The sequence below is a fragment of the Helianthus annuus genome, chromosome 10 (assembly GCF_002127325.2).
Source record: "Helianthus annuus cultivar XRQ/B chromosome 10, HanXRQr2.0-SUNRISE, whole genome shotgun sequence".
Lineage (NCBI taxonomy): Eukaryota > Viridiplantae > Streptophyta > Magnoliopsida > Asterales > Asteraceae > Helianthus > Helianthus annuus.
The window spans coordinates 180,405,623-180,427,908 of record NC_035442.2 but is presented as its reverse complement, the minus strand read 5'-3'; the positions used below and the strand labels follow the sequence as shown (position 1 = coordinate 180,427,908).

The 22,286-nt window shown below is 35.7% G+C and overlaps 2 protein-coding genes across 3 annotated transcripts; one reads left to right on the top strand and one right to left on the bottom strand.

Moving 5' to 3' along the window:
- The first annotated feature begins 638 nt into the window (after positions 1-638).
- LOC110886971 (receptor-like serine/threonine-protein kinase ALE2) lies at positions 639-8,649 on the top strand. Of its 2 annotated transcripts, none has more exons than XM_022134860.2 (18): positions 639-1,536; positions 2,334-2,438; positions 2,761-2,901; positions 2,979-3,080; positions 3,162-3,227; positions 3,358-3,795; positions 3,939-4,070; positions 4,172-4,258; positions 4,362-4,448; positions 4,538-4,633; positions 4,741-4,965; positions 5,048-5,137; positions 5,928-6,017; positions 6,105-6,476; positions 6,548-6,838; positions 6,934-7,320; positions 7,424-7,667; positions 7,760-8,649. In XM_022134860.2, the coding sequence occupies exons 1-18, from the start codon at positions 1,446-1,448 to the stop codon at positions 8,415-8,417; spliced, it is 3,702 nt and encodes a 1,233-aa protein (XP_021990552.1). In that variant the 5' UTR covers positions 639-1,445; the 3' UTR covers positions 8,418-8,649. The 2 variants fall into 2 exon arrangements, with proteins under 2 accessions (XP_021990552.1, XP_021990551.1); XM_022134859.2 differs by having other exon boundaries at positions 640-1,536; positions 2,976-3,080.
- A 2,690-nt stretch (positions 8,650-11,339) lies between these two features.
- Positions 11,340-22,222, bottom strand: LOC110886970 (receptor-like protein kinase FERONIA). The gene is made up of 3 exons (XM_022134858.1): positions 21,940-22,222; positions 13,597-14,430; positions 11,340-11,811 (listed from the first exon to the last, which is right to left on the bottom strand). The coding sequence occupies exons 1-3, from the start codon at positions 22,186-22,188 to the stop codon at positions 11,389-11,391; spliced, it is 1,506 nt and encodes a 501-aa protein (XP_021990550.1). The 5' UTR covers positions 22,189-22,222; the 3' UTR covers positions 11,340-11,388.
- Between the last annotated feature and the right edge of the window lie 64 nt (positions 22,223-22,286).

Sequence of the window (22,286 nt, the reverse complement as noted above, 5' to 3'; positions counted from 1 at the left end):
TTTAACCACTCCTTATACCCTAATATGAGAAAGAGAGTCTTTACCAAAGTGACAAACGCAAGTAAATATGTACCGTGAAATAAACTTAAGTAAAAAAAAAGAGTTAAATGTCATTTTAGTCCCTGTGGTTTGGACCATTTTGCTAATTTAGTCCAAATGTTTCAATTTTTCTCCTGTGGGTCCAAAAAGTTTTCACCGTTGCCATTTTTGTCAATTGGGTTAACTTCATTCATTTTTTCTGTTAAAGAGAAGGACAATTCGGTCTTTTTATATGGCCGAATCAGCCTTCTAGTTAACAATATTACATATAAAATGACCGAATTACCCTTCTCGTTACTTGAAAAAATGGATGAAATTAACCCAGTGGATTAAAATGACAATGGTGAAACATTTTTGTATTCGTATGAAAAAAAATAAAGCCTTTAAACTAAACTGACAAAATAACCCAAACTATAAAGACTAAAATGACATCTAACTCTAAAAAAATTAACATAAAACCCATATGTGCATATGGTGATTTTGATTTGGATTGATTTTCACTTAAAACAAGGTGAGCTGTCAAATACAAATTGACACATGACACCCCACTCTTTATCCCCTCTTTTCTTGTATATGCCAAACATCATAACTGAAAACCAGCCATTAAACTGGTCAAAGCAGCTTCTTTCTAATTCACCCCATCAACCCATTTTCTATTATTTTCCTCATAAAAACTTTAGTTTATACACTCTTTTGTCACAAAATATATTTTAGGGCTTTCTGTATTTCACACTTTCAAGAAAATTCCCCTGTTAAAAACTCTGTAGACATCTATCCCCCCCTCTAAATCCCACCAAACTCTCCTTTCTATAATCTTTGTCTGGTACCCTCTTCCTTGATTCTTTAAATTTGTTAAATTTTGCAAAACTTATACAATAAAGACTCAATCTTGCTTGTCTCAAGTCTTGTTTTTTTAATCTTTCTTATCTTGGGCTAGTATAAACAAAGATAAAGATCGGTAATATACACGAATATGTTAGTTTTATAAAATAATACATGTTTTTCCAATCAATTTATTCTTGAAAACACAAGAAAACACAAAAAACAGTTGTCTGAAACTGAAACTGAAACAGTAACAAGATGCTGCTGTTAAGAATAATAATAAGAATAACCGAAACCCTTGTTAGGGGTGTTTGAAGGAAGTGTCTTTCTTTATCTTTGTTGCTTGTTGTTCACTGTTTGTGGGGGTCTTTATTTGATCTAACTCTATAGTCTATACATACATACCCCTTTCTCTCTCTTCTTTTATTGTTGCTTCAAGTTTTTACATGTTCAGGCTATTTATTATAATTAATAACAGGAGTTGTTGTTATTATTATTATTTTTATTTTTATTATTTTGTTTTGATTGTTTTTGGGTGAGTTGGGATTGGAGTTTGGGGATTATTGATTCATCTTCTTCATGAGATGATGAATCTGATGGTGAAGTTTATGTATATCTTCTTGGTGTTGCAAGTGTACGCCATTGCTGGTTCTTTGGTTGTTCAAGAATCTTCAGGTGGTTATTTCCCTTTTTACCCTTCTCAAAGTTTTGATTTTTTTTAATCTTATGATTAAATCTAGCCTTTTTTTGGATACCCATTTGGGAATTTTTATTAAATCTTATGTTGGTTAGGTAGTTTCTTGATCATGTTGCATGTGTTTGAGTTGCATTATTGATAAATCTTGACATTTTCTTGAAATCCCATTTGGGTGTGTTTGATTATCTCTTGATTTTTGTGCTTGAGCTACATTAATGATAAATCTTGATGCTGCAAATTGTTATAGAATTTTTTGTGATTTGTTAATTTTGGTAACAGGCTTATATTTGATCATTAGATTTGAAATCACTCTTATTATTTTCAGAAGATCCATAAAGTTGGTCACTTTTTTTTTTTTTTTTTTTTTTTTTTTTTTTTTTGAGAAATTTAGAACAGTAGATTTATCATCTTGAAAACTCATATGGGAAATTTCCTACATTCTTATGTGGGTCTGGTAGTTTCTTGATTATATTGTTTGTGTTTGAGGACATTTCTGGTAAATCTTGATGTGGAAAGTTTTTTTTTTTTTTTTTTTTTTTTTTTTTTTTTTTTTTTTTGTGATTATGAAATATTAAATGTGGGATTATGTAAATAAAATGTAAATTGGGTTGATTTATAATCAGGGTTTGATGATGAGATATGATTTTTAAATCTTTGTAATATAAGGGAAATATGCTTATATTTGATCATTAGATTTAAAACACATTCATAATTGTTGAAATCTTTTCAGGATCCATCTAGATTATATAACTTTAGTTTACTAATTTTCTTTCAGCTTCTTCACATTTCGAGGCTGCGTCAGGACCCGAAGGAAGTAAACGCCTTGGACCTTCATCATCTCCAAACACTCCTTTAAATGAACCACCACCAGATGTTGCAGGTATACTTTGACTTTTGAGGTCAAATGTGGTATTTTTCAAAATCAAATTTGTATGACTAAGATCAAGTGATTATTTGTCTTTTCTTCAATTTCTTTGATGTTTTGAACATTTTTTGTATATGTTTTAGCATGTAGGATATAAACCTATAAGTATTTATATTTAACAATCGTATCACATGTTCATTTTTTTTTTATTTTTATCGAACTAATGAGCGTATTTTACAATGTGTAACCATGTATGCATTAACAAAATTCATTGTTTAAAAATTGTTTTAAATTATTATGAATTTGTGCTTATATTTGATCTTTTTCCGAGTTGCAGCACCAATTGCGTCAATCCCAGATGGATCACCACCAAGCCCACCAGTCATCCCGCCAACCTCCCCCGTTACCGTGCCACCAATTCCTCAGCCGGAAAAAGGACCCGCTGTCAAATCACCAGTCTACCCACCAACAGCTTCAGGTATTTTACTAATTTTTAAAATTTATATTAATATTATTTTTTATTATAACAACTCGGCTTTGTCTTGATTGCAGTAGAAATGACATCACCACCAAAAAATGCGGTTCAAAATCCACCACCTGTGGCCCAAGCGGCACCACCATCTATGTCTCAAGCACCACCACCATCCATTTTGCCTGGTGTGCTGACATGCATGATTATGAATTTTTTTCGATCAAGAGCTATATTTAAAATTTGAAAATTTTACATATAATGTGCAGAGCCTGTTACACAACCGCCAACCAAAACACCGGTAGCATCACCGCCGACATCCCCTGCATTGCCACGTAATGAAATATTCATTGCTTTTTTTTTCTTCTTTTTACATATCAAATTTTCAAAACTTTAATCTTTTTGTGTTTTAATTTACAAACTCAAATCTTTATTGACATAATGACATATTATTTGCTTATGCAGTTCCTGCTGAATTACCGCCAAGCACATTACCGAGTTCACCGCCTTTGCCGCCAAGCACATTACCAAGTTCACCCCCTATGCCGCCAAGCACATTACCAAGTTCACCGCCTATGCCGCCAAGCACTTTACCAAGTTCACCCCCTATGCCGCCAAGCACATTACCAAGTTCACCCCCTATGCCACCAAGCGCATTACCAAGTTCACCCCCAATGCCGCCAAGCACGTTACCAAGTTCACCCCCTGTACCACCAAGCACATTACCAAGTTCACCGCCTATGCCGCCAAGCACTTTACCAAGTTCACCCCCTATGCCGCCAAGCACACTACCAAGTTCACCCCCTATGCCGCCAAACACATTACCAAGTTCACCGCCTATGCCGCCAAACACATTACCAAGTTCACCGTCTGTAACGCATGTACCTACTTCTAACCTGCCAGGTAAACTATACGTGTTTTATTATTTGTCACTCCCTTTGTATCAACATAACCGTCTGAATCAAGTTTCAAGTTCACACTGCAAAATCATTAGATTAATAGTTTGATTTTACTTATGTCGATATCTTATAATATATGCGATTCAGCCCCTGTAGCATTGCCTCCGAGCACATTACCAACAAGTCCACCTCCAAGTCAACCAGCATTGACCTTCCCTCCACCAAAAGCTTCACCTCCAAGTCCCTCTGCATTGACCATGCCTCCACCGAATTTACCAGGTGAACTAGATTTGTTTTCTTTACTATTCATTACGTACAATATATATATAAGTCCGCTATGATTGTATGATTTATATTTTTTATGAAATTCGTTATCACAGCGCCTGTCGCATTACCACCACATGCATCCCAAGTAAACGTAACACCGCCTCAGCCTATATTTGCACCACCTCCATCTAATTTATCAGGTGGATTAAAGCTCCGTCTTTATATTCATTTTTTATAAATTTTAACTTTTATAAATTTTAATATCTCGGATGTTTTAATTTATTTTTTAATTTGTTGATCCAGTGCCTGTTGCATTACCTCCAAGCAATTCACCACCGAATTTGCAGCCGATCCACCGTAACTCATCCATGCCTCCTCCAAACTTACCAGGTTCATTTATTTCATTCCAGTATTATTCATTTACCCTTTAGCGCATTTGACTAAAAAGTTGACTCCTTTGACCGAACTCGTTATTGCAGAGCCTCATATCTCTCCAGTGTCACCGCCTATTCTTCCGTCACCTCCAAATCGAACAACACATGATATTGCTCCAACTCCACCTTCTCCTGTTAAAGGTTTCTCAAAAACGTTCTTTGTTTTTATTCTTTTATTCCGACTATATGGAGTATTACCGAAAAGTTGATATGATGATAATTTATTTTTTGTTTTTTCTTTCATGTAGCTCCAATCGGGCATAAAGCTCCGAGCTCAAGTAACCATGCTCCTCCTCCACATTCAACGGATGAATCTCCGCCTACAAAATCTCATCCACCGCCATCTTTACCACCAGTGTATCCACCGCCACCACCAGGCCCAAAGATTAATCCAACCCACCACACCCCTCCACCGTCAGCTGGTCCAGAGAGTAATAATTCAAGGCACCATGCTCCTACACCACCAAGTTTAGGTATGCATATGCTCAAAGATTAATCCAGAATTTTTATATTTTTTTTTATTTTCATCTCTTATGCATACGGATTGATTTTCAGGTTCAGCGGTGCCTCCAGTTGAAAACTCGATTTCACCTTCAATCTCTCCACCTGGACCACCTACAATTTCTCCATCTGTACAAACCACAAGTAAGAAACACTCCACGTGTGCTTTAACTTTATTTAGATAGTGTATGTGGGGGCTAGGGGTGCAAACGAGCCGAGCGACTCGAGATCGGCTCGAGAAAAAGCTTGAAACGAGCCGAGCCTTATCAAGCCTGAGCCCAGCTTGAGCCTAAAATAAAGCTCGTTCATTTATCGAGCCCGAGCTCGAGCCTAGCATGTGAAGCTCAAGCTCGCCAGGCTCGTCGAGCCTTGCCGAGCCTTAGCGTAATATTAATTTTTTATTAATATTTAATAACATTTACCCCATATTTAAAGTTGTCTAGTAAACGAGCCGAGCCGAGCTTACTTAAACTTGTTGACGAGCAGAGCCCGAACCTAAAAAAAAGCTTGTTTAGTAAACGAGCCTGAGCTTCACTTTTCAAGCTCGCGAGCCTAAATGAATCTGTTGTTTATATTTAATATATTAATAATAGATAGTAAACGAGCTCAAGCTTGAGAAACTACCAACGAGCCGAACTTGAGCTCTCATAAGTTAATTGAGCTCGAGCTCGGGCTCGGCTCATTTGCACCCCTAGTGGGGCCACCCAACCCCAGTATTCAACCTTCTTCGTTAAAGCCGCCCATATATTTGAACCTACTTTTTAGGCTACCCAAGTATGTATCTGGTTTAAATGTTTAATTTATACAAATTCTTGAACAGTTGAATACTTGGGTGACTTCCACATACAATATCCCTGTTTTTTTTTTTTTTTTTTTTTTTTTTTTTTTTCAGATTTGGAATGAAGCTTATTTTTTACTTTTTTTTATATGATAGTGCCGGTTCTTTCACCCAAAGTTTCTCCCTATAATCCACCAAGAATTCCAAAGCCGCTTCAAGCATTACCACCTCCACCTCCCAATGAAGGTAATAAATCATGTAGTTCTCACTTCAACCATATAATGAACGGGTCGCTTTCACAAATCCAGAGAGTTGAATTTTATCGATTTTCAGATTGTTTATCAATGACATGCATGGACCCATTGACCACTACACCTCCCGGAACACCATGCAAGTGTGTTAGGCCTATGCAAGCTGAGCTCAGGCTTGGTGCTTCACTGTACAACTTTTTTCCGTTGGTAACTGAGTTGGCAGTCGAAATGGCTGCTGGCCTCTTCATGAGCTCAAGTCAAGTTAGGATCATGGGAGCAAACGAAGATGCTCAAGATCCAGAAAAAACGATCGTTATCGTTAATTTGGTACCCCTTGGTGAAAAGTTCGATAACTATACAGCGTATCTAACTGCTCAAAGATTATGGTTGAAACAAGTGCCTATAAAGTCCTCGGTTTTTGGCGATTATCAAGTTTTGTTCGTCAAATATCCAGGTATTTGTAATTTAAACCGAAAAAATCACTTTTTTAAATTCTATATCTTTTAATTAGTTGGTTATTGATAGGTCTTCCTCCTTCACCACCTATGCCATCTTCTGGCAACGGTGGAAATGGTGGACCCTACGGTCATGGAAACAATGGTAGGGACGTAAAGCCGATTGGTGTTGATGTGAGTAAGCAAAGGCATAACAATAAGCTTAGCGGTGGCGTGATCTCTATAATAGCCTTGTCAGCAGTTGTAGCCGTGGTTCTAGTCTGTGTTGCGGTTTGGGTTCTGGTGGTTAAACGTAGGGATCATGCGGCTCAGTCAGGACCCTACGCATCAGCTAATTTACCTTCTGTCTCAAAATCGTCAGGTAATCCCAATGGTCAACACCATTGTCCAATCAAGATGGGTCCAAAAGTATATTTCGATAAAGAGTCATTTGACCATAAAAGTCAAAACTTGCAGGTGTTGGTGGATCAGTGACAGGGAGTGGGGCCGAGTCAGCTTCGCTATCGTTTCGGTCTACGATAGCGTATAATGGATCTGCAAAGACATTTAGTTCGTCTGATATTGAGAAAGCAACCGACAATTTCAATGAATCGGGAGTTCTTGGTGAAGGTGGATTTGGGCGTGTTTACAGTGGCGTTCTTGAAGACGGAACAAAAGTGGCGGTCAAAGTACTTAAACGTGACGATCAACAAGGTGGTCGGGAATTCTTGGCGGAAGTTGAGATGCTCAGCCGGTTGCACCATCGAAACTTGGTTCGATTGATTGGGATATGCACAGAGGAACGAAACCGGTGTTTGGTTTATGAGCTTATCCCAAACGGGAGTGTTGAATCTCATCTTCACGGTAATTTATGTCCATTGAAGCTAAAAGACACATGTTTGACTTTCAAAAGTCAAACATTGGTTTATGAATATAGGTATATCATAATGAAAATTTGGTTATGCAGGAATCGATAAGGAAATCGCACCATTGGATTGGGGGGCTCGTTTGAAGATAGCGTTGGGTGCGGCCCGTGGGCTAGCTTACTTGCATGAAGATTCAAGTCCTAGAGTCATACATCGAGACTTCAAGTCAAGCAACATTCTGTTGGAACACGACTTTACTCCGAAAGTTTCTGATTTCGGTTTGGCTCGGTCCGCTTTAGACGAAGAAAACCAACACATCTCGACGCGTGTCATGGGCACCTTTGGGTACGTTCTTTTCCTTCAAAATTAGAGTGTTGTAATTTTGGAATTCTATGTGATCGTTGTGTTTCGTTTTTCTTGATCTTTTTCCTCGAAAGGTATGTGGCTCCCGAGTATGCGATGACGGGTCATCTTCTTGTAAAGAGTGACGTGTATAGCTACGGAGTGGTTCTCCTTGAGCTCCTTACCGGAAGAAAACCCGTTGACATGTCAATGCCATCGGGCCAAGAAAACCTAGTGGCGTGGGCCCGGCCCCTGCTCCCGACACACGAAGGTCTAAACTTGCTTATTGACCCATCACTAAGCCCCGAAGTTCCATTCGACAGTATAGCTAAAGTAGCAGCAATAGCATCAATGTGTGTGCAGCCCGAGGTGTCACACCGACCCTTCATGGGTGAGGTGGTTCAGGCATTGAAGTTGGTCTGTAACGAGTGTGAAGAAACACGCGACCTGGGCTCAAGGAGCTGTAGCCAAGAGGATCTAACATCCATGGACTGTGATCCTCAAGCCAGTACAAACTCAGGCCTGGACCCGGGCCCATCTCGATCCACCTACCAAAGCTACGAGTCTCCACTAGATGTGGAGAGTGGGTTTTCGGGACTTCAACGAGATGTAGATTCGTATAGGATGGGCTCGAGTTCAGGCCCGTTGAGGCCAAGGAGCCGGTTGCAGATCTGGGAAAGGGTTAAGAGATTTTCAAGTGGTAGTATGAACGATTATGGAGAGCTTTTAAGGTTCTTGTCACGATCACGTTGACTTTTTTGAGTTTCGTTTTCTTTACTTTGACCATGGTTGACCTGACCCGCTAACCGTCGGTGGGCAAATTTGCTGTATGAAATGTACAGATAAATGTGTTGAAATGTATTTCCTTTGTATAGTTGTAAATACACACAGCAAGCAGCAAACAAGAGGTTTCAAAGACTTTTTGAGGCAATTTTTGTATAACTTTGTAACAGAACTACGAGAATCGTATAATCACTTTTACGTATAGTTTAAATGTGCCACATAAGACAGTTATTACATGCATCATGTATAACTGCTTATGTGGTTTCGTAGTTCTCCACTTAAAATAAATAAATAAAATTATTTTAAGTGGAGAACATGTATAGTTTGCCGTTAAAAAAAGGTTTTAGAGTACCAATAAATGTGACAATTTGATATTTTTGTAACTTATTTTAGGACATATTGATAGCCCCATTTGTTCCAAGGTGTTTGTTTTCACAAAATAATTTTTAGATAAACCATGACTTGCTAATTGCTTAACATATTTTCATATGCAAAATCTATGTATGTTCACCAACTATTCGCAGTTGGCCCTTTTTATCTTAACATGTTTTAGGGAATAATGCATGAAATCTTTGAGCATTGATTCGCGTAGGAGCTGGGACTTAGTTTAATTTCAAATTGAAACATTTTGTTATGTTTGGGATTATTTGTTTCTTTTGGATGGTTATTTAATTTGGTTTTTAATAATATATCGAAACTTTAGTTGATCATGAACTTGTGAACAATTTCTTATCGCCTCGATCTTTCCGTCATCAGCTGGGTCTTACAAATTGGTATCAGAGCCATGGTTATATGAAATTAGGTTATTAGACATCAGACCTAGACTATAGCCATAGGATTCCAAACATGAGTTATCTCATGTTTCCATAAAACTCTTTATATCTTGCTTTATCAATCCCTGGATTTATAGGATTTGTTCCTAGGGTCTAGTAATGATTAAGAACACTCGCAATCTGGAAAGGTGAATGCCTGTAATAATTTCGTATAAATCCGAATCAACCGACGAACTAGTCATGTTTTCTTGGGAATTCTTGGAGTGAGTGTTCACTTAGGTTAAAGCATGTCTTTCCCAACATTATGTGAGCCTAACTACTTTGACTAGTCAATGTTTTCATTTATTTATATCTTCTAAATCTCTTGTGTTTTCTTTTCTTGTGATCTTATTCTTATAGAATGCCCTAGTTGTAAAGTTCTCAAAACCAAAACAACTGCAGCCCTCATTGCTCAGCAAATGGTTGTTATCCTCGTCACGAAACACTCCCGTCACCTTTAAGCACTTTAACTCTTGCAATCCAGTCAAGTTCTACGGAAACGAGGGAGCCACTGGACTCTCACAGTGGTTTGAAAGTATAAAGTATCTTCGTAAAGAGTAATTTTCCCGACAAACTCGAGGTACGTTACGTCACGAGTGTCCTCCAAAAACGGGCACTTACATGGTGCAACGCGGAAAAGCGAACCCGTGGTGCTGATGTTGCCTTAGCTTTGCCCTGGAATTAGGGCTGTAAACGAACCGAACGAACACGAACAAGGCCTTGTTCGTGTTCGTTTGTTAAGGAAATAAACGTGTTCACGAACAGGTCATGAACACTTACCGAACGAGATTTTATGTTCATGTTCGTTCATTAAGGAAATGAGTGTGTTCGCGAACGGTTCACGAACACAAATAAATTTGGCGAATGTGACGAAGGATAAAGGTGGATGGCCTAGAGAGTAGCACTAGAACTTGAATTCCTTATTGTGGAACGGTTGTCGACCGTATTCGTCGATGTTAATAATAAGAAATGAAAGGGAAATGGTGCATAAACAAGGTTAAATATGGTTTTTATTTAGTTTAATTTTTAGGATAAAAAATAAATATAAGTTTAATTATATAAAAATGTATAGATAAAATATATAAAAGTACAAAAATCTTTAATTAAAAGACAAACATGCGACTATAAACGAACGCAAATGAACGAATGTTCACGAACACCTTACCAAACGTTCACGAACACAATTGAACGAACGAGACCTTTGTTCATGTTCGTTCATTTAACTAATCGAACGAAATTCCTTGTTCGTGTTCGTTCGTTTATTAAACGAACGGACATAAACGAACTTCCCGCCGAACGGTTCATGAACTGTTCGCTGAACGTTCGGTTCGTTTACAGCCCTACCTGGAATGATGTCAAGAATCTGAAGGCCAAAGTTGATTTTGTTCACGAGTTTCCATTTCCGAAGGTTAAGTCTCATGTAAGTGTTATACAACTTTCATTACCATTTTTATATGGTGAATTGGAAATAAATAATCCCGCCTAACTCAACTTTTGGCCGATAATAATCCCAAGTCAGTTATTGTCCGATAATAATCCGAACTGGTCAATTTTTTTTGTAAAATAATCCGCCGTTAAAATAGCTTAACGGAGTTAAGTTTTTTTCCGAGTTACAAACCGATGTTTTAGGGCTTTTGATCAGAATGAGAATACGAGTTTAATCCAATTGGGCTGTGTCTGGTAAAGAGGATTGTAGATATGTTTGCGCTGGTATTGAATGCCAACTTGTATAGGGACGGTCCAATTTAGTTTCATTGGGTCAGGCCTTTAAGGCCCAATGTTTAGGGTTCTTCCGGGGCTAGTCGATTCTTGGGGACAAATCCCGGTATTGGCTAGTGGCCGAAAACTTTTTAATATATTCATTTTTATTATTAATAAAATTAACTTTACTGGGTACCATCCATTTAATTTTGGCTCAATTTGCAAGAAAAAGAATTCATACGTTTTATACATAACCATTAGAAGTATTCAACCTTTTATTTCAGTACAAGATTCTAAATTTACCCAAAGAAATCGATATGCGATCCATTTTAGTATAGGCAACATAATATATAAATAGTCAAAAAAATGTTGTAGCATATCATGATGTATTTTCACCTTTTGGTCTTCCATCTCAGAGTGAAGATACTTCAGTGATCGCGCAACTTCCATTCCCTTTCCTCATCGGAATCCCAAGTAGCATTGTGGTATACACCCGTATCATCCTCAAAGACATGGATCATCTCAGATGCTTCAACACAAAATCCAAGCAAAGGAACCATGTTAGGATACTTAACACTCGTAAGCATCTCAACAAGCACTCCTTCTCCGTAAGCCTCATTTCCAGAGGTGTAGCGTTTTATATATACATTGTTGTCTCCCTTGGAATGTTCTCCTTTATTCTTCCCCTTTTTAGATGAAGAATTTTTTTCATATTTGTAAAAATAGTGGCGTTCTGCTTTGTACAACGTATATTTTTTTGTCCAGATGGAAATTGCATGCGTCTCTGAAAAATTCTTTGTAGCCAATTTAATATCACTGAGACGAATCTTCAAGTGTTCAAACTTGTTTTCCTGCATGTATATGACAAAGGGAAAAGGAAGTTACAAAACTGAATAGGAATTATGCCCATCTTTGGATAATCCTTTTAGAAAAATTAAAATTATAAAAGGCGAATGAATTCTATTTGTGTCTTTCCCTCTCTTCTTTCCAAATTAAAAGAGTAAACTGCCATTTTGGTCCCTGTGGTTTGGCCAGTTTTGCCACTTTAGTCCAAATCTCAAACTTATTACATCCAGGGCCCTGTGGTTTGCATTTTGTTGCCATTTTAGTCCAAAACTCCAAAACCCCATTTTTTTTACTGTTGCAACCTCCTATTTTGTCCTGTAGTGCAGGGGCATTTTGGTCATTTTGTTTTTCATTTAACATTTTATTAATTAAAATTTTGGTCATCTCTCTTCTCCCAAATAATCATCATCAGCAGCAGAATATCAAGAACATGTAGAATCAAGAACAGATCAAAACAGCAACAGATTATTAGAACATCATCATCAAGAACATCATCATCATCAAAACCCAGAAAATTCAGAAAATCAAGAACATCATCATCATCAACCCAGAAAATCCAGAAAATCAAGAACATCATCATCAAGAACATCATCATCATCAACCCAGAAAATCCAGAAAATCAAAACCCAGAAAATCCAGAAACCCATCATCAAGAACATCTGTATCTTCAAGAACATCATCATCAAAACCCAGAAAATCAAGAACAGATCAAAACAGCATTTGATTAATTCAGCGAGATTTTAATATTAAACGAATTAATTTTCGTGCATCCAAAGGTAATTTTCAGATTTTCAGTTTGTTTACTTGAATCATCATCACCTAAACAAATCCAATCAAAACAGAATTAAATTAAATGAGATTTGAACAAATTAATTGTAGTGCTTTGAACAAAAAAAAACCCAAATTAAGAACTCAAAGTAAAAACCCAGATCAAGAACTAACACAAGGAATCAACCCCAGATCAACAACCTCCACCTCCACCGCCATGACCCCCACCGTCACTTCCTTCTCCCCTTTCAGCCGACGACCAGAGCCGGCACTCCGGCGCCTCGTTTTGTCGGTGACGATCCCACACAACGATCCCTCAATCCCCTCTTCTCCTTACACTCTCACACCCACACCCATATGCCTCCATTTCTGCACATATGGCCGGCCACCACTGTGGTGGCGGCGACGAGATCAAAAGAAACTCAAAGCCCTGATTTCGATTCAGATATGAAACTCAAAGCTCAAAACCCTAACTGACTCTCTCTCTTCTCTCTCTCCTCTTTCATGTAGATCTGCCATTGTACAAGTCGATTTCGTCATATTAGAAACCCTAGAACCGAAACCCAACTGCAGATTGTATATGAAGAGGATCTGAGTGCTCGATTGAATTGTTTGAGGATCTGAGAGAGAGATCTGAGTAAGAAAGATGAGAGAGACAGAGAGAGTTCTGTATGAGAGAGAGAAAGATGAGGATGATGATTTAGGTATTTTATATACATAATTGAGTTATAATAATTACAAAATACCCAAAATGCCCCTGAGAATAAAGACAAAATAGAAGGGTTTAAGTAGGAGAATCTGGTCAAATTTGAAATTTGGACTAAAATGGCATCAAAATGCAAACCACAGGGCCCTGGATGTAATAAGTTTGAGATTTGGACTAAAGTGGCAAAACTGGCCAAACCACAGGGACCAAAATGGCAGTTTACTCAAATTAAAATTATAGAAACAGAAGGGAAATTTCTATGCTAGAATGACGATCGCAAAAAGAAAAAGATAATAAGATAGAAAATTTGTCTTACAGTATTTTCACGAGCCAACTGAACTTCCAATGCTTTCTCGAGTCCAGCGATAACATGGAGCATATCTAGGTCCTCATTTAAGCAAGAATATGTTGTTTCTGAGTAGATAAAGCGTGATTGTAGGGACATTTGATTCCATAGATTAGGATGGATTATATCCTTTAGTGTTTTGTTCTTATAATGATATTTGGCCAATGAAACTAGAGACCTATTATCCTCCTCAATATATGCTTTCCCCCTGCACAATGTTTCAAATAAAACAACACCGAATGAGTAGATGTCTGACTTGTGGGTCACATCTTCCGTCTTTTCAAATGATGAGTCTATCATGGAAATTTCAAAACCGGATAACTTGGCTTCCCAGTTATCATCCAATAAAATTGTATCACTCTTGATGTTAGAATGTGTGATAGCATAATCACGTCCCTTTTCGTAATGGAGGTAACTCAACGCACGTGCAACACCTACACATATCCTCAATCTTTGCTTCCATGTGAGGTTCAGGTTGTTTAGATACTGCCTAAGACTTCCATTGGCCTCAAGTGTGGTTACAATGATTTTCTCATCTTTCTCTTCACAATATCCAATGATAGAAACTATATTGGTGTGCTTGAGATCAGAAAGTACTGATTTTTCCTTTAAGAATTGGAGGTCACATTCCCCGTGCTTACAATCAAACCTCCGTACAGAAATCTTCATCTCCTTTCCGGAATGCAAGAGTTCCCCTTTGTATGTGTTACTAAATTTATCGTGTCGAATGATGTTACCAGGTTGAAAGTTGTTGGTGGCCTTTACTACGTCTTCAAGTGTGATTTGTAACTTGGTCATTGTTTTCTATTATAAGTATAAAGGAATGCAAGGATATCAGGTTACAAATGATAGAGAAGGCAAGATCTAATATGATGTATGAGAAACGACGCATACATAAATATATACACTTTGCACCCTTCATCCATGACTTTCTATTCCTTGTAATTAGGGCTACAAATGAACCAAACGTTCGGCGAACAGTTCGTGAACCGTTCGACGGGAAATTCGTTTGTATCCGTTCGTTTATTAAACAAACGAACACGAACAAGAAATTTCGTTCGTTTAGTTAAAAGAACAAACATGAACGGAGGTCGTGTTCGTTCGTTTATGTTCGTGAACGTTTGGTAACGTTTCGATAGTTCATTAGTGTTTTTAGTTTTTATGTCTATTTAAATCCTTCAAAATTCCGACAAATTAAATATCTAATAAGTGTCAGTGTATTATATATTCTGATTATGAACGATTGTTTGTGTTCGTTTGTTTCCATTTGTGTTCATGAACATTAGTTTGTGCTCATTTGTGTTCGTCAACGTTCGTTTTTGTTCGTTGCCTAAAATTAACAAACAAACACGAACAACTTCATTTCCTTAACAAACGAACACGAACATAAAATCTCGTTTGATAAGTGTTCGTGAACGGTTCGCGAACACATATATTTCTTAACAAACGAACACGAACAAGGTCTTGTTCGTGTTCGTTCGGTTCATTTGCAGCCCTACTTGTAATTAATAAACCTTAATTAATTGAACAAACAAGAATATTTATGGGGTACTTACGAGTTTAAAGGTGCACATACTATTTTAAACACTGTAAGTTTAATCATCTATACATAAGCATGCATTTCCATACTATTCATATTCAGTTATCAAAAAAAAATTAATATTTAAAAGATGACATGATATTCAAGTATTTTACTATAAGAATACAACTGATTAAAACATTAAACAATACACTAATAGGGTGAGGTTCTAAAGTAAACACAAGCATATTTGTGAATTGAGTGAACAAATCCTGGCAATTGATTTGGCCATTGATTTACACTAGTGTATTTTCATTATCAAATCCTGACCATTGATTTACACTTGTGTATTGATAATCAAGGATTAGGATTAGTTCGCTAGTATCCACTATCAAGAGGGTTGTTGACAAATGAGCCTAGCCCTACATTAATATCTAAAATATATACATTTTTATGTATGTATATATATATAGAAGGGGGTTTAAATGAGAAGAAAATTTTTTAAGAATAGAAAAATAAGTTTAAAACCAATAAAAATGCCCTATTTAATATTTTAAATGTGTATTTAACGTTATTGTAAGGATATATAGATAAATTTCTGACTTAATTAATTTAATTTATTTCCTAATTAGCTACCTAACTTGTAACTCATTTTTAAAATATTTTTTTAAGACAACCATGGGGTAGTGTAGCATAAAGTTGTAGGAGAAATTTGGATATATATGATATATTTTGATATGTGTGGAGTATATATATATATACGTGTGTGTATTTGATAAATTTTGAATGTGTGGGAAAATTTTGAAATGTATAGGATAAAATAAATAATAAGGAAAGTTATAAATTATTTATTGCTTTACCATTATGCATTGTCTTCTATTTATTCTCATATGAAATTTATTTTCAAATGATCATTCTCATATATATATATATATATATATATAATATATATATATATATATATATATATATATATATATATATATAGGGTAAGGTTTATGCGAGAACCACCCTTATTGCGAGAACCGCAAGAACCAATATGAACACAAAATAAAATCTAAAAAAAAATCAAAAAAGCACTCAAAAGTTTTTTTATTTTTTTTTAAATATTTTTCTTCCAAAAATCACTATATTTCGTTACCGTAAAAAAAAAGTTTTTTTTTCCGACTAACAGTTATCCATGCACATGTGCATATGTATCATTACTTCGACAAATTCAGTAAAACATTATCAGGAATAGACAATTGCACTTTAATTTACAATACCATTAGTAATACACTACTTTTTACATTACCAATATTCAAAATGCACATGTTAGACATTAGGTATAACCATGATATAACATGTTTTGGTACAAAAAGTTTTTGATTTTGAATGGAGAAGTAGGCCCATATACATGTTTTTTGGTTAGTTATATCTAGTGGTTGATGGTTTGGTTATAGTTGTCAATTTATGATGTAATATGTTGATTGGATGGTATAAATGGTGTTTACATACATGTAATAAAGTGAAAATATTGTTAATGGTATTGTATTATGGATGGTAGGACGTAATGATATTGTATTATGGATGGTAGGAGGTAATGGTAGTGTATTATTGATGGTATGATAGATGAAAGGGGAAGTGTATTCAAAGTAGTGTACTAAAACACCTTATTTCATGTTGATACATATAAATGCACATGTGCATTTCTAATATTGGTAATGTAAAAAGTAGTGTATTACATATGGTAGTGTAAATGAAAGTGCAATTGTCTAATATGTGTAATGAATTACGGAATTTGTCAAAGAAATGACAAAAATGCACATGTGCATGCCTGTGTATTATGGATGGAATGATAGATGAAAGAGAAAGTAGTGTACCAAAACACCTTATTTCATGTTGATACATATAGATGCACATGTGCATTTCTAATATTGTTAACGTAAAAAGTAATGTATTACACGTGGTAGTGTAAATGAAAGTGCAATTGACTATTATTTGTAATGAATTACGGAATTTGACAAAGAAATGATACATATGCACATGTGTATGGATAACTGTTACTCGAATTTTTTTTTTGAATTTTTTTTATTTTTTTTATTAACAAAATATAGCGAATTTTCCAAAAAAAAATTGTAAAAAAATTTAAAAAAATTTTTTGGGTGTTTTTTAGATTTTTTTAGGAATTACTGTTTGTGTTCACACTAGTTCTCACGGTTCTCGCAATAAAGGGTAGTTCCTAACGGATCTTTGTCCTATATATATATATATATATATATATATATATATATATATAGGGGACCGCTAAAATGAGAACCACTTCCAGTTGTAAGAACCATAGGAACCACTTTATAGCCTTTAGATCAACTTGATGGATGGATGAGATTAAAAGTAACAAAAACTAATATTAAATAAAATTTGTCTTATTATGTCTTTTATATTTTAATCAAAAAGGGTAGATTGGTAAAATAACTCTTTTTTTGTCTTTTTCACTTTATTATTTTTTAATTACTTTTTGTTTTATTATATTACTTTTTATTTTTTAAAAAGATTTCTTTATTAAACAAAAATTTTGAAAATCAGATTTTTTATATAAAAAAAATTTATGCGCTTTTTTTACCACCCTTTTTTTACGCGCGTTTTTTACGACCCGTTTTACGATCCGTTTTTTCACGCCGATTTTGCGACCGTTTTTTACGTCACGTTTTTTATGCGCTTTTTTTTACCACCTTTTTTTTTTTTTTTTACGTCACGTTTTTTACAAGCCGTCCCGTTTTAGCGCGCCGTTTTAGCGTCACGTTTTTTTACAAGCCGTCCCGTTTTTTGTCGTCCCGTTTTAGCCGTCCCGTTTTCTTCCGTCCCGTTTTAGCCGTCCCGTTTTTTTACAAGCCGTCCCGTCTTACGCCCCGTTTTTTTACGTTTTACGCGTCGGTTTTTTACGTTTTACGCGTCGGTTTTTTACGTCTTACGCGACGGTTTTTTACGTTTTACGCCTCGGTTTTTTACGTTTTACGCGTCGGTTTTTACGTTTTACGTGTCGGTTTTTTACGTTTTACGCCCCGTTTTTACGTTTTACGCGTCGGTTTTTTACGTTTTACGACCCGTTTTTTTTACGTTTTACGCGTCGGTTTTTTTTCGTTTTACGTGTCGGTTTAAGTTTTACGTGTCGGTTTTTTACGTTTTACGCGTCGGTTTTTTACGTTTTACGCGTCGGTTTTTACGTTTTACGTGTCGGTTTTTTACGTTTTACGCCCCGTTTTTTTTACGTTTTACGCGTCGGTTTTTTACGTTTTACGCGTCGGTTTTTTTGACGCGCCGTTTTTTCGCCCGTTTTTTAATGCGCCGTTTTTTTTTACGTTTTACGTTAAATTTTTTTACGTTTTACCGCGTCGTTTTTTAACGTTTTACGTTAAAATTTTTTACGTTTTACCGCGTCGTTTTTTAACGTTTTACGTTTTTACGTTGTTTTCTTTTTAACGCGCCGTTTTTTTTACGTTTTACGTTTTTTACATTTTTAACGCGTCGTTTTTACGTTTTACGATTTACGTTAAAAACTTTTTACGTTTTACGTAAAACTTTTTACGCTTTCTTCGTTTTACGTTTTACGTTTAAAAAGTTTACGTTTTTACGTTTTACGTTAAAACGTTTACGGTTAAACAGTTTTTTTTTACAAAAACATTTTTACGCAACACGAACGCACCCAGAAACGCATACTTTTTACACTATAAGTTTTACGTTCTATGTAAAACTTTTTACGTTCTACGTAAAACTTTTTACGTTCTACGTAAAACTTTTTACGTTTTACGTTAAACAGTTTACATTTTACGTTAAAAAGTTTACGATTTAACTTTTTTTTTAACAAAAACTTTTTTACGCAAAAACGAACGCACACAGAAATCGCATACTCGGGGAGGTGTCTCAGATATATCGTTATCATCATCGACTAGAGGGGGAAAAAACAAAAACATCCAAACAAAGTGTATCTCGAAAAAATGAAACGGGGTTTGGCTCAGATTAGCGGATAATCAAAAGGCTGCAAAAGAGGGGTTGCAGGTTTAAAAACCTACCCTCCGCCGTCCTTGCCGCGCCATCTTCCGTTTTTTTTTATCATCACCGCCGATTCAAAAAGGCGCCAGATTCAACCGATTTAAACAAACCAAAAAATGTCAGTAGCAACAAAATGCAGTAACAACAAACCCAAAAAGAACATCATCCATCAACAGATCAAGAACACAGGCCAAAAGATTCAAACATTTAAACATTCAAAACCCACAAGGAACCTGAACATTATTCAACCCACATATCAAACATTCAAACCCCATAGATCAAGAACAAAGGCCAAGAAGATTCAACCGATTCAAACATTCAAACCCCAGAAAAAGAAAGAACACATACCAAAAATTCAACAGATCAAGAACACAGGCCAGGATTCCACAGATTAAAAACCACAAATCAAAACATTCAAAACCCAGATTCAACAAATCAAAAACCCACAAATCAAAACAGATCAAACCCCACAAACCACCATCGGCTTGCCCCTTTGCCGAACTCCCACCAAACCCACCGACGGAACCGTGACTGAACCACCGCCTCTGCCACACACCACCAAAAAACCCTCCACCGTCTCCCCACAAACCACCTGGCTAAACCACCATCGCCGCCGCCGGCCATCTCCACCCACCCCACAATCAGAATACTCCAACCCCCGACCGAAACAACATCAACCGGAGACACCACCGCCGGTCCGAAAGAAGGTGAGACGAGGCGGCGCACCGGAGACACCACCGCCATAGGAAAAGCGTGTCGGCAGGAGCTACCGCCGCCGCGTGCCGCCGTCATATTCATCATCAACATTGACTGTATCATCATCATCATCATCATCATCAAACGACGGGGAAAAACCGGCCGTAGCCAGCTCCTCCGTGTGGTTTCCGGGCTGAAAATGACAGGGGGAGATCACCGAGCAGAAAGACGAGGGTGGGGGGTTGCCGGCTACCATCACATTTGAGAGAGAGAGAGAGAGGAGACTAATGAGAGGGTGAGGGTGTTTGTCTGAAACTCTTGTTTCAAGAGTTTTAAAAAGAAAGTGATAAAAGTTTTAGAAGAGAGAGGATAAGAAGTTATAAAAAGGTTGAGAGAGAAATTTCTGACAGTTATAAATGTAGAGAGAGGGTGTGGAAATGACATTTGGTGTTAAAAGACCAAAATAACCTTTTGAGTGTCAAAATCTGATTGGTTGATAGTGGTTCTCGCGGTTCTTACAACTGGAAGTGGTTCCTATTTTAGCGGCTCCCTATATATATATATATATATATATATATATATATATATATATATATATATATATATATATATATATATATATATATATATATGGTAAAGTTCATGCGAGAACCACCTTTATTGTGAGAACCGCGAGAACCAATGTGAACACAATCTAAAATAGCTAAAAAAACCTAACCCCCCCCCCTCCCCCAAGCTAAATGCTAAAAACTAAAGCCCCCAAAAAACCTAAAAAAAACTAACCCCCCCCCACCCCATCCCCCTCCCCATAAACCTAAACCCCCCTCCCCCCCCCCCCCACCCCAAGCTAAAATTCTAATAACTAAACCCCCAAAAAACTTAAAAAAATAAAAAAAATAAATCTAATTTTTTTTAAATATTTTTTATGTTAAAATCGCTACTTTTAGTAGCAAAAAAAAATTTAAAAAAAAAATTTGGCTACTAAAAGTAGCGATTTTTTTATAAAAAAATATTTAACTTTTTTTTTTTGTGTTTTTTAGCTATTTTTAGGCATTTTTGGTTGTGTTCACATTGGTTTACACGGTTCTCGCAATAAAGGGTGGTTCCTAACGAATATTTGTTATATATATATATATATATATATATATATATATATATATATATATATATATATAGGATAGGAGTTGGCCAAAAAGTCCAAATTTTCTAAAAAGTGTAAAAAGTCATAAAACACACCAAAAACCCACAAATAATATGATGAAGATTACTAAACATCATGTATGTGGGTTTTGTGTTGTGTTTTAGATGTTAAGGCCCTGATTGTGGAATGACAAATATTATTGTGTTTTATGTTGTTTAGCATAGTGTGTTTTATATTCATAGTTTTACGATGGTGTGTTTGAAGTTTTTATGGACTATTAGAGTTTGAATATGGTGTTTTAGTAATATTCATTCTATTATTTGTGAGTTTTAGGTGTGTTTTATGCCTGAACTTATTGTGTTTTATGACTTTTTACAATTTTTAGGAAAAACACACTTTTCGTAGGATCCCCACTATATATATATATATATATATATATATTATAACTGTAACAACTGATGAAAAAACAAATCAAAATCATTTATAGTAGAATCCTTGTTCTAATTAAAATACAACTTTAAAAAAGAAAGTATTCTTTAAATAATTATTCTCTTCTCTTAAAATCACTTTTTAACAAATTTTTTTACATAATTGTAAATACAACAAAATTATACATGTGTAAATGACAAACTTACATATGTGTATTTTTTTTATCTATAAATACATATAAATTTAAATATGTAAATTTATTTTCTAATATCATATCTGAATGAAAATGACAAGTGTAATATCTCTTTAAATATGAATTGTTTTCTATTAAGTTCTCATGGTTCTCAAGAAATATACTATTTCTAAGTTTAACCTTACACTATATGTGTGTCTCTATAATGTGTCTCTACTCTTGTCTTTAAAAGATTGATGCTACATTAATAACCTTTTATATCAATGCACTTAAAGAATTTCTTTTATAAAACAGTCCATGACGTACCTGAAATTCTAAAGCTTTCTTAAGTTGCACTAAAACTTCTTTTGTTGTCGGTCGTTCTTCCTTTTCATGATGTAAGCATCGGTAGGCAATCTTTTGAAATGTCGTTAATGATTTTAGCTCGATTTGTTCCTTAATTTTCTTGAACACCACCTCATTATGCTTTCCTTCACCAAAATTGTTTTTAATGAAAGTAGGTAGATAGTGCCCCTCTTGCTTGTGGATTTCATAAGTCGATCTCCCGCACAACATCTCAAATAAAACAATCCCAAATGAATAAATATCAGATTCTTGTAACACCCCAAAAACGTTAACTAGGCATAAGATAAGTTAAAGAAATTTATTTAAAA

Coding starts and splice junctions, on each gene's coding strand:
- LOC110886970 (XM_022134858.1), bottom strand. CDS start 22,188: ATGTTGTGCGGGAGATCGACTTATGAAATCCACAAGCAAGAGGGGCAC. Junction 14,431..21,939: donor AGAAAGCTTTAGAATTTCAG/GTACGTCATGGA, acceptor TACTTATAATAG/AAAACAATGACCAAGTTACA. Junction 11,812..13,596: donor AGTTGGCTCGTGAAAATACT/GTAAGACAAATT, acceptor ATATACATGCAG/GAAAACAAGTTTGAACACTT.
- LOC110886971 (XM_022134859.2), top strand. CDS start 1,446: ATGATGAATCTGATGGTGAAGTTTATGTATATCTTCTTGGTGTTGCAA. Junction 1,537..2,333: donor GGTTGTTCAAGAATCTTCAG/GTGGTTATTTCC, acceptor ATTTTCTTTCAG/CTTCTTCACATTTCGAGGCT. Junction 3,796..3,938: donor ACCTACTTCTAACCTGCCAG/GTAAACTATACG, acceptor TATGCGATTCAG/CCCCTGTAGCATTGCCTCCG.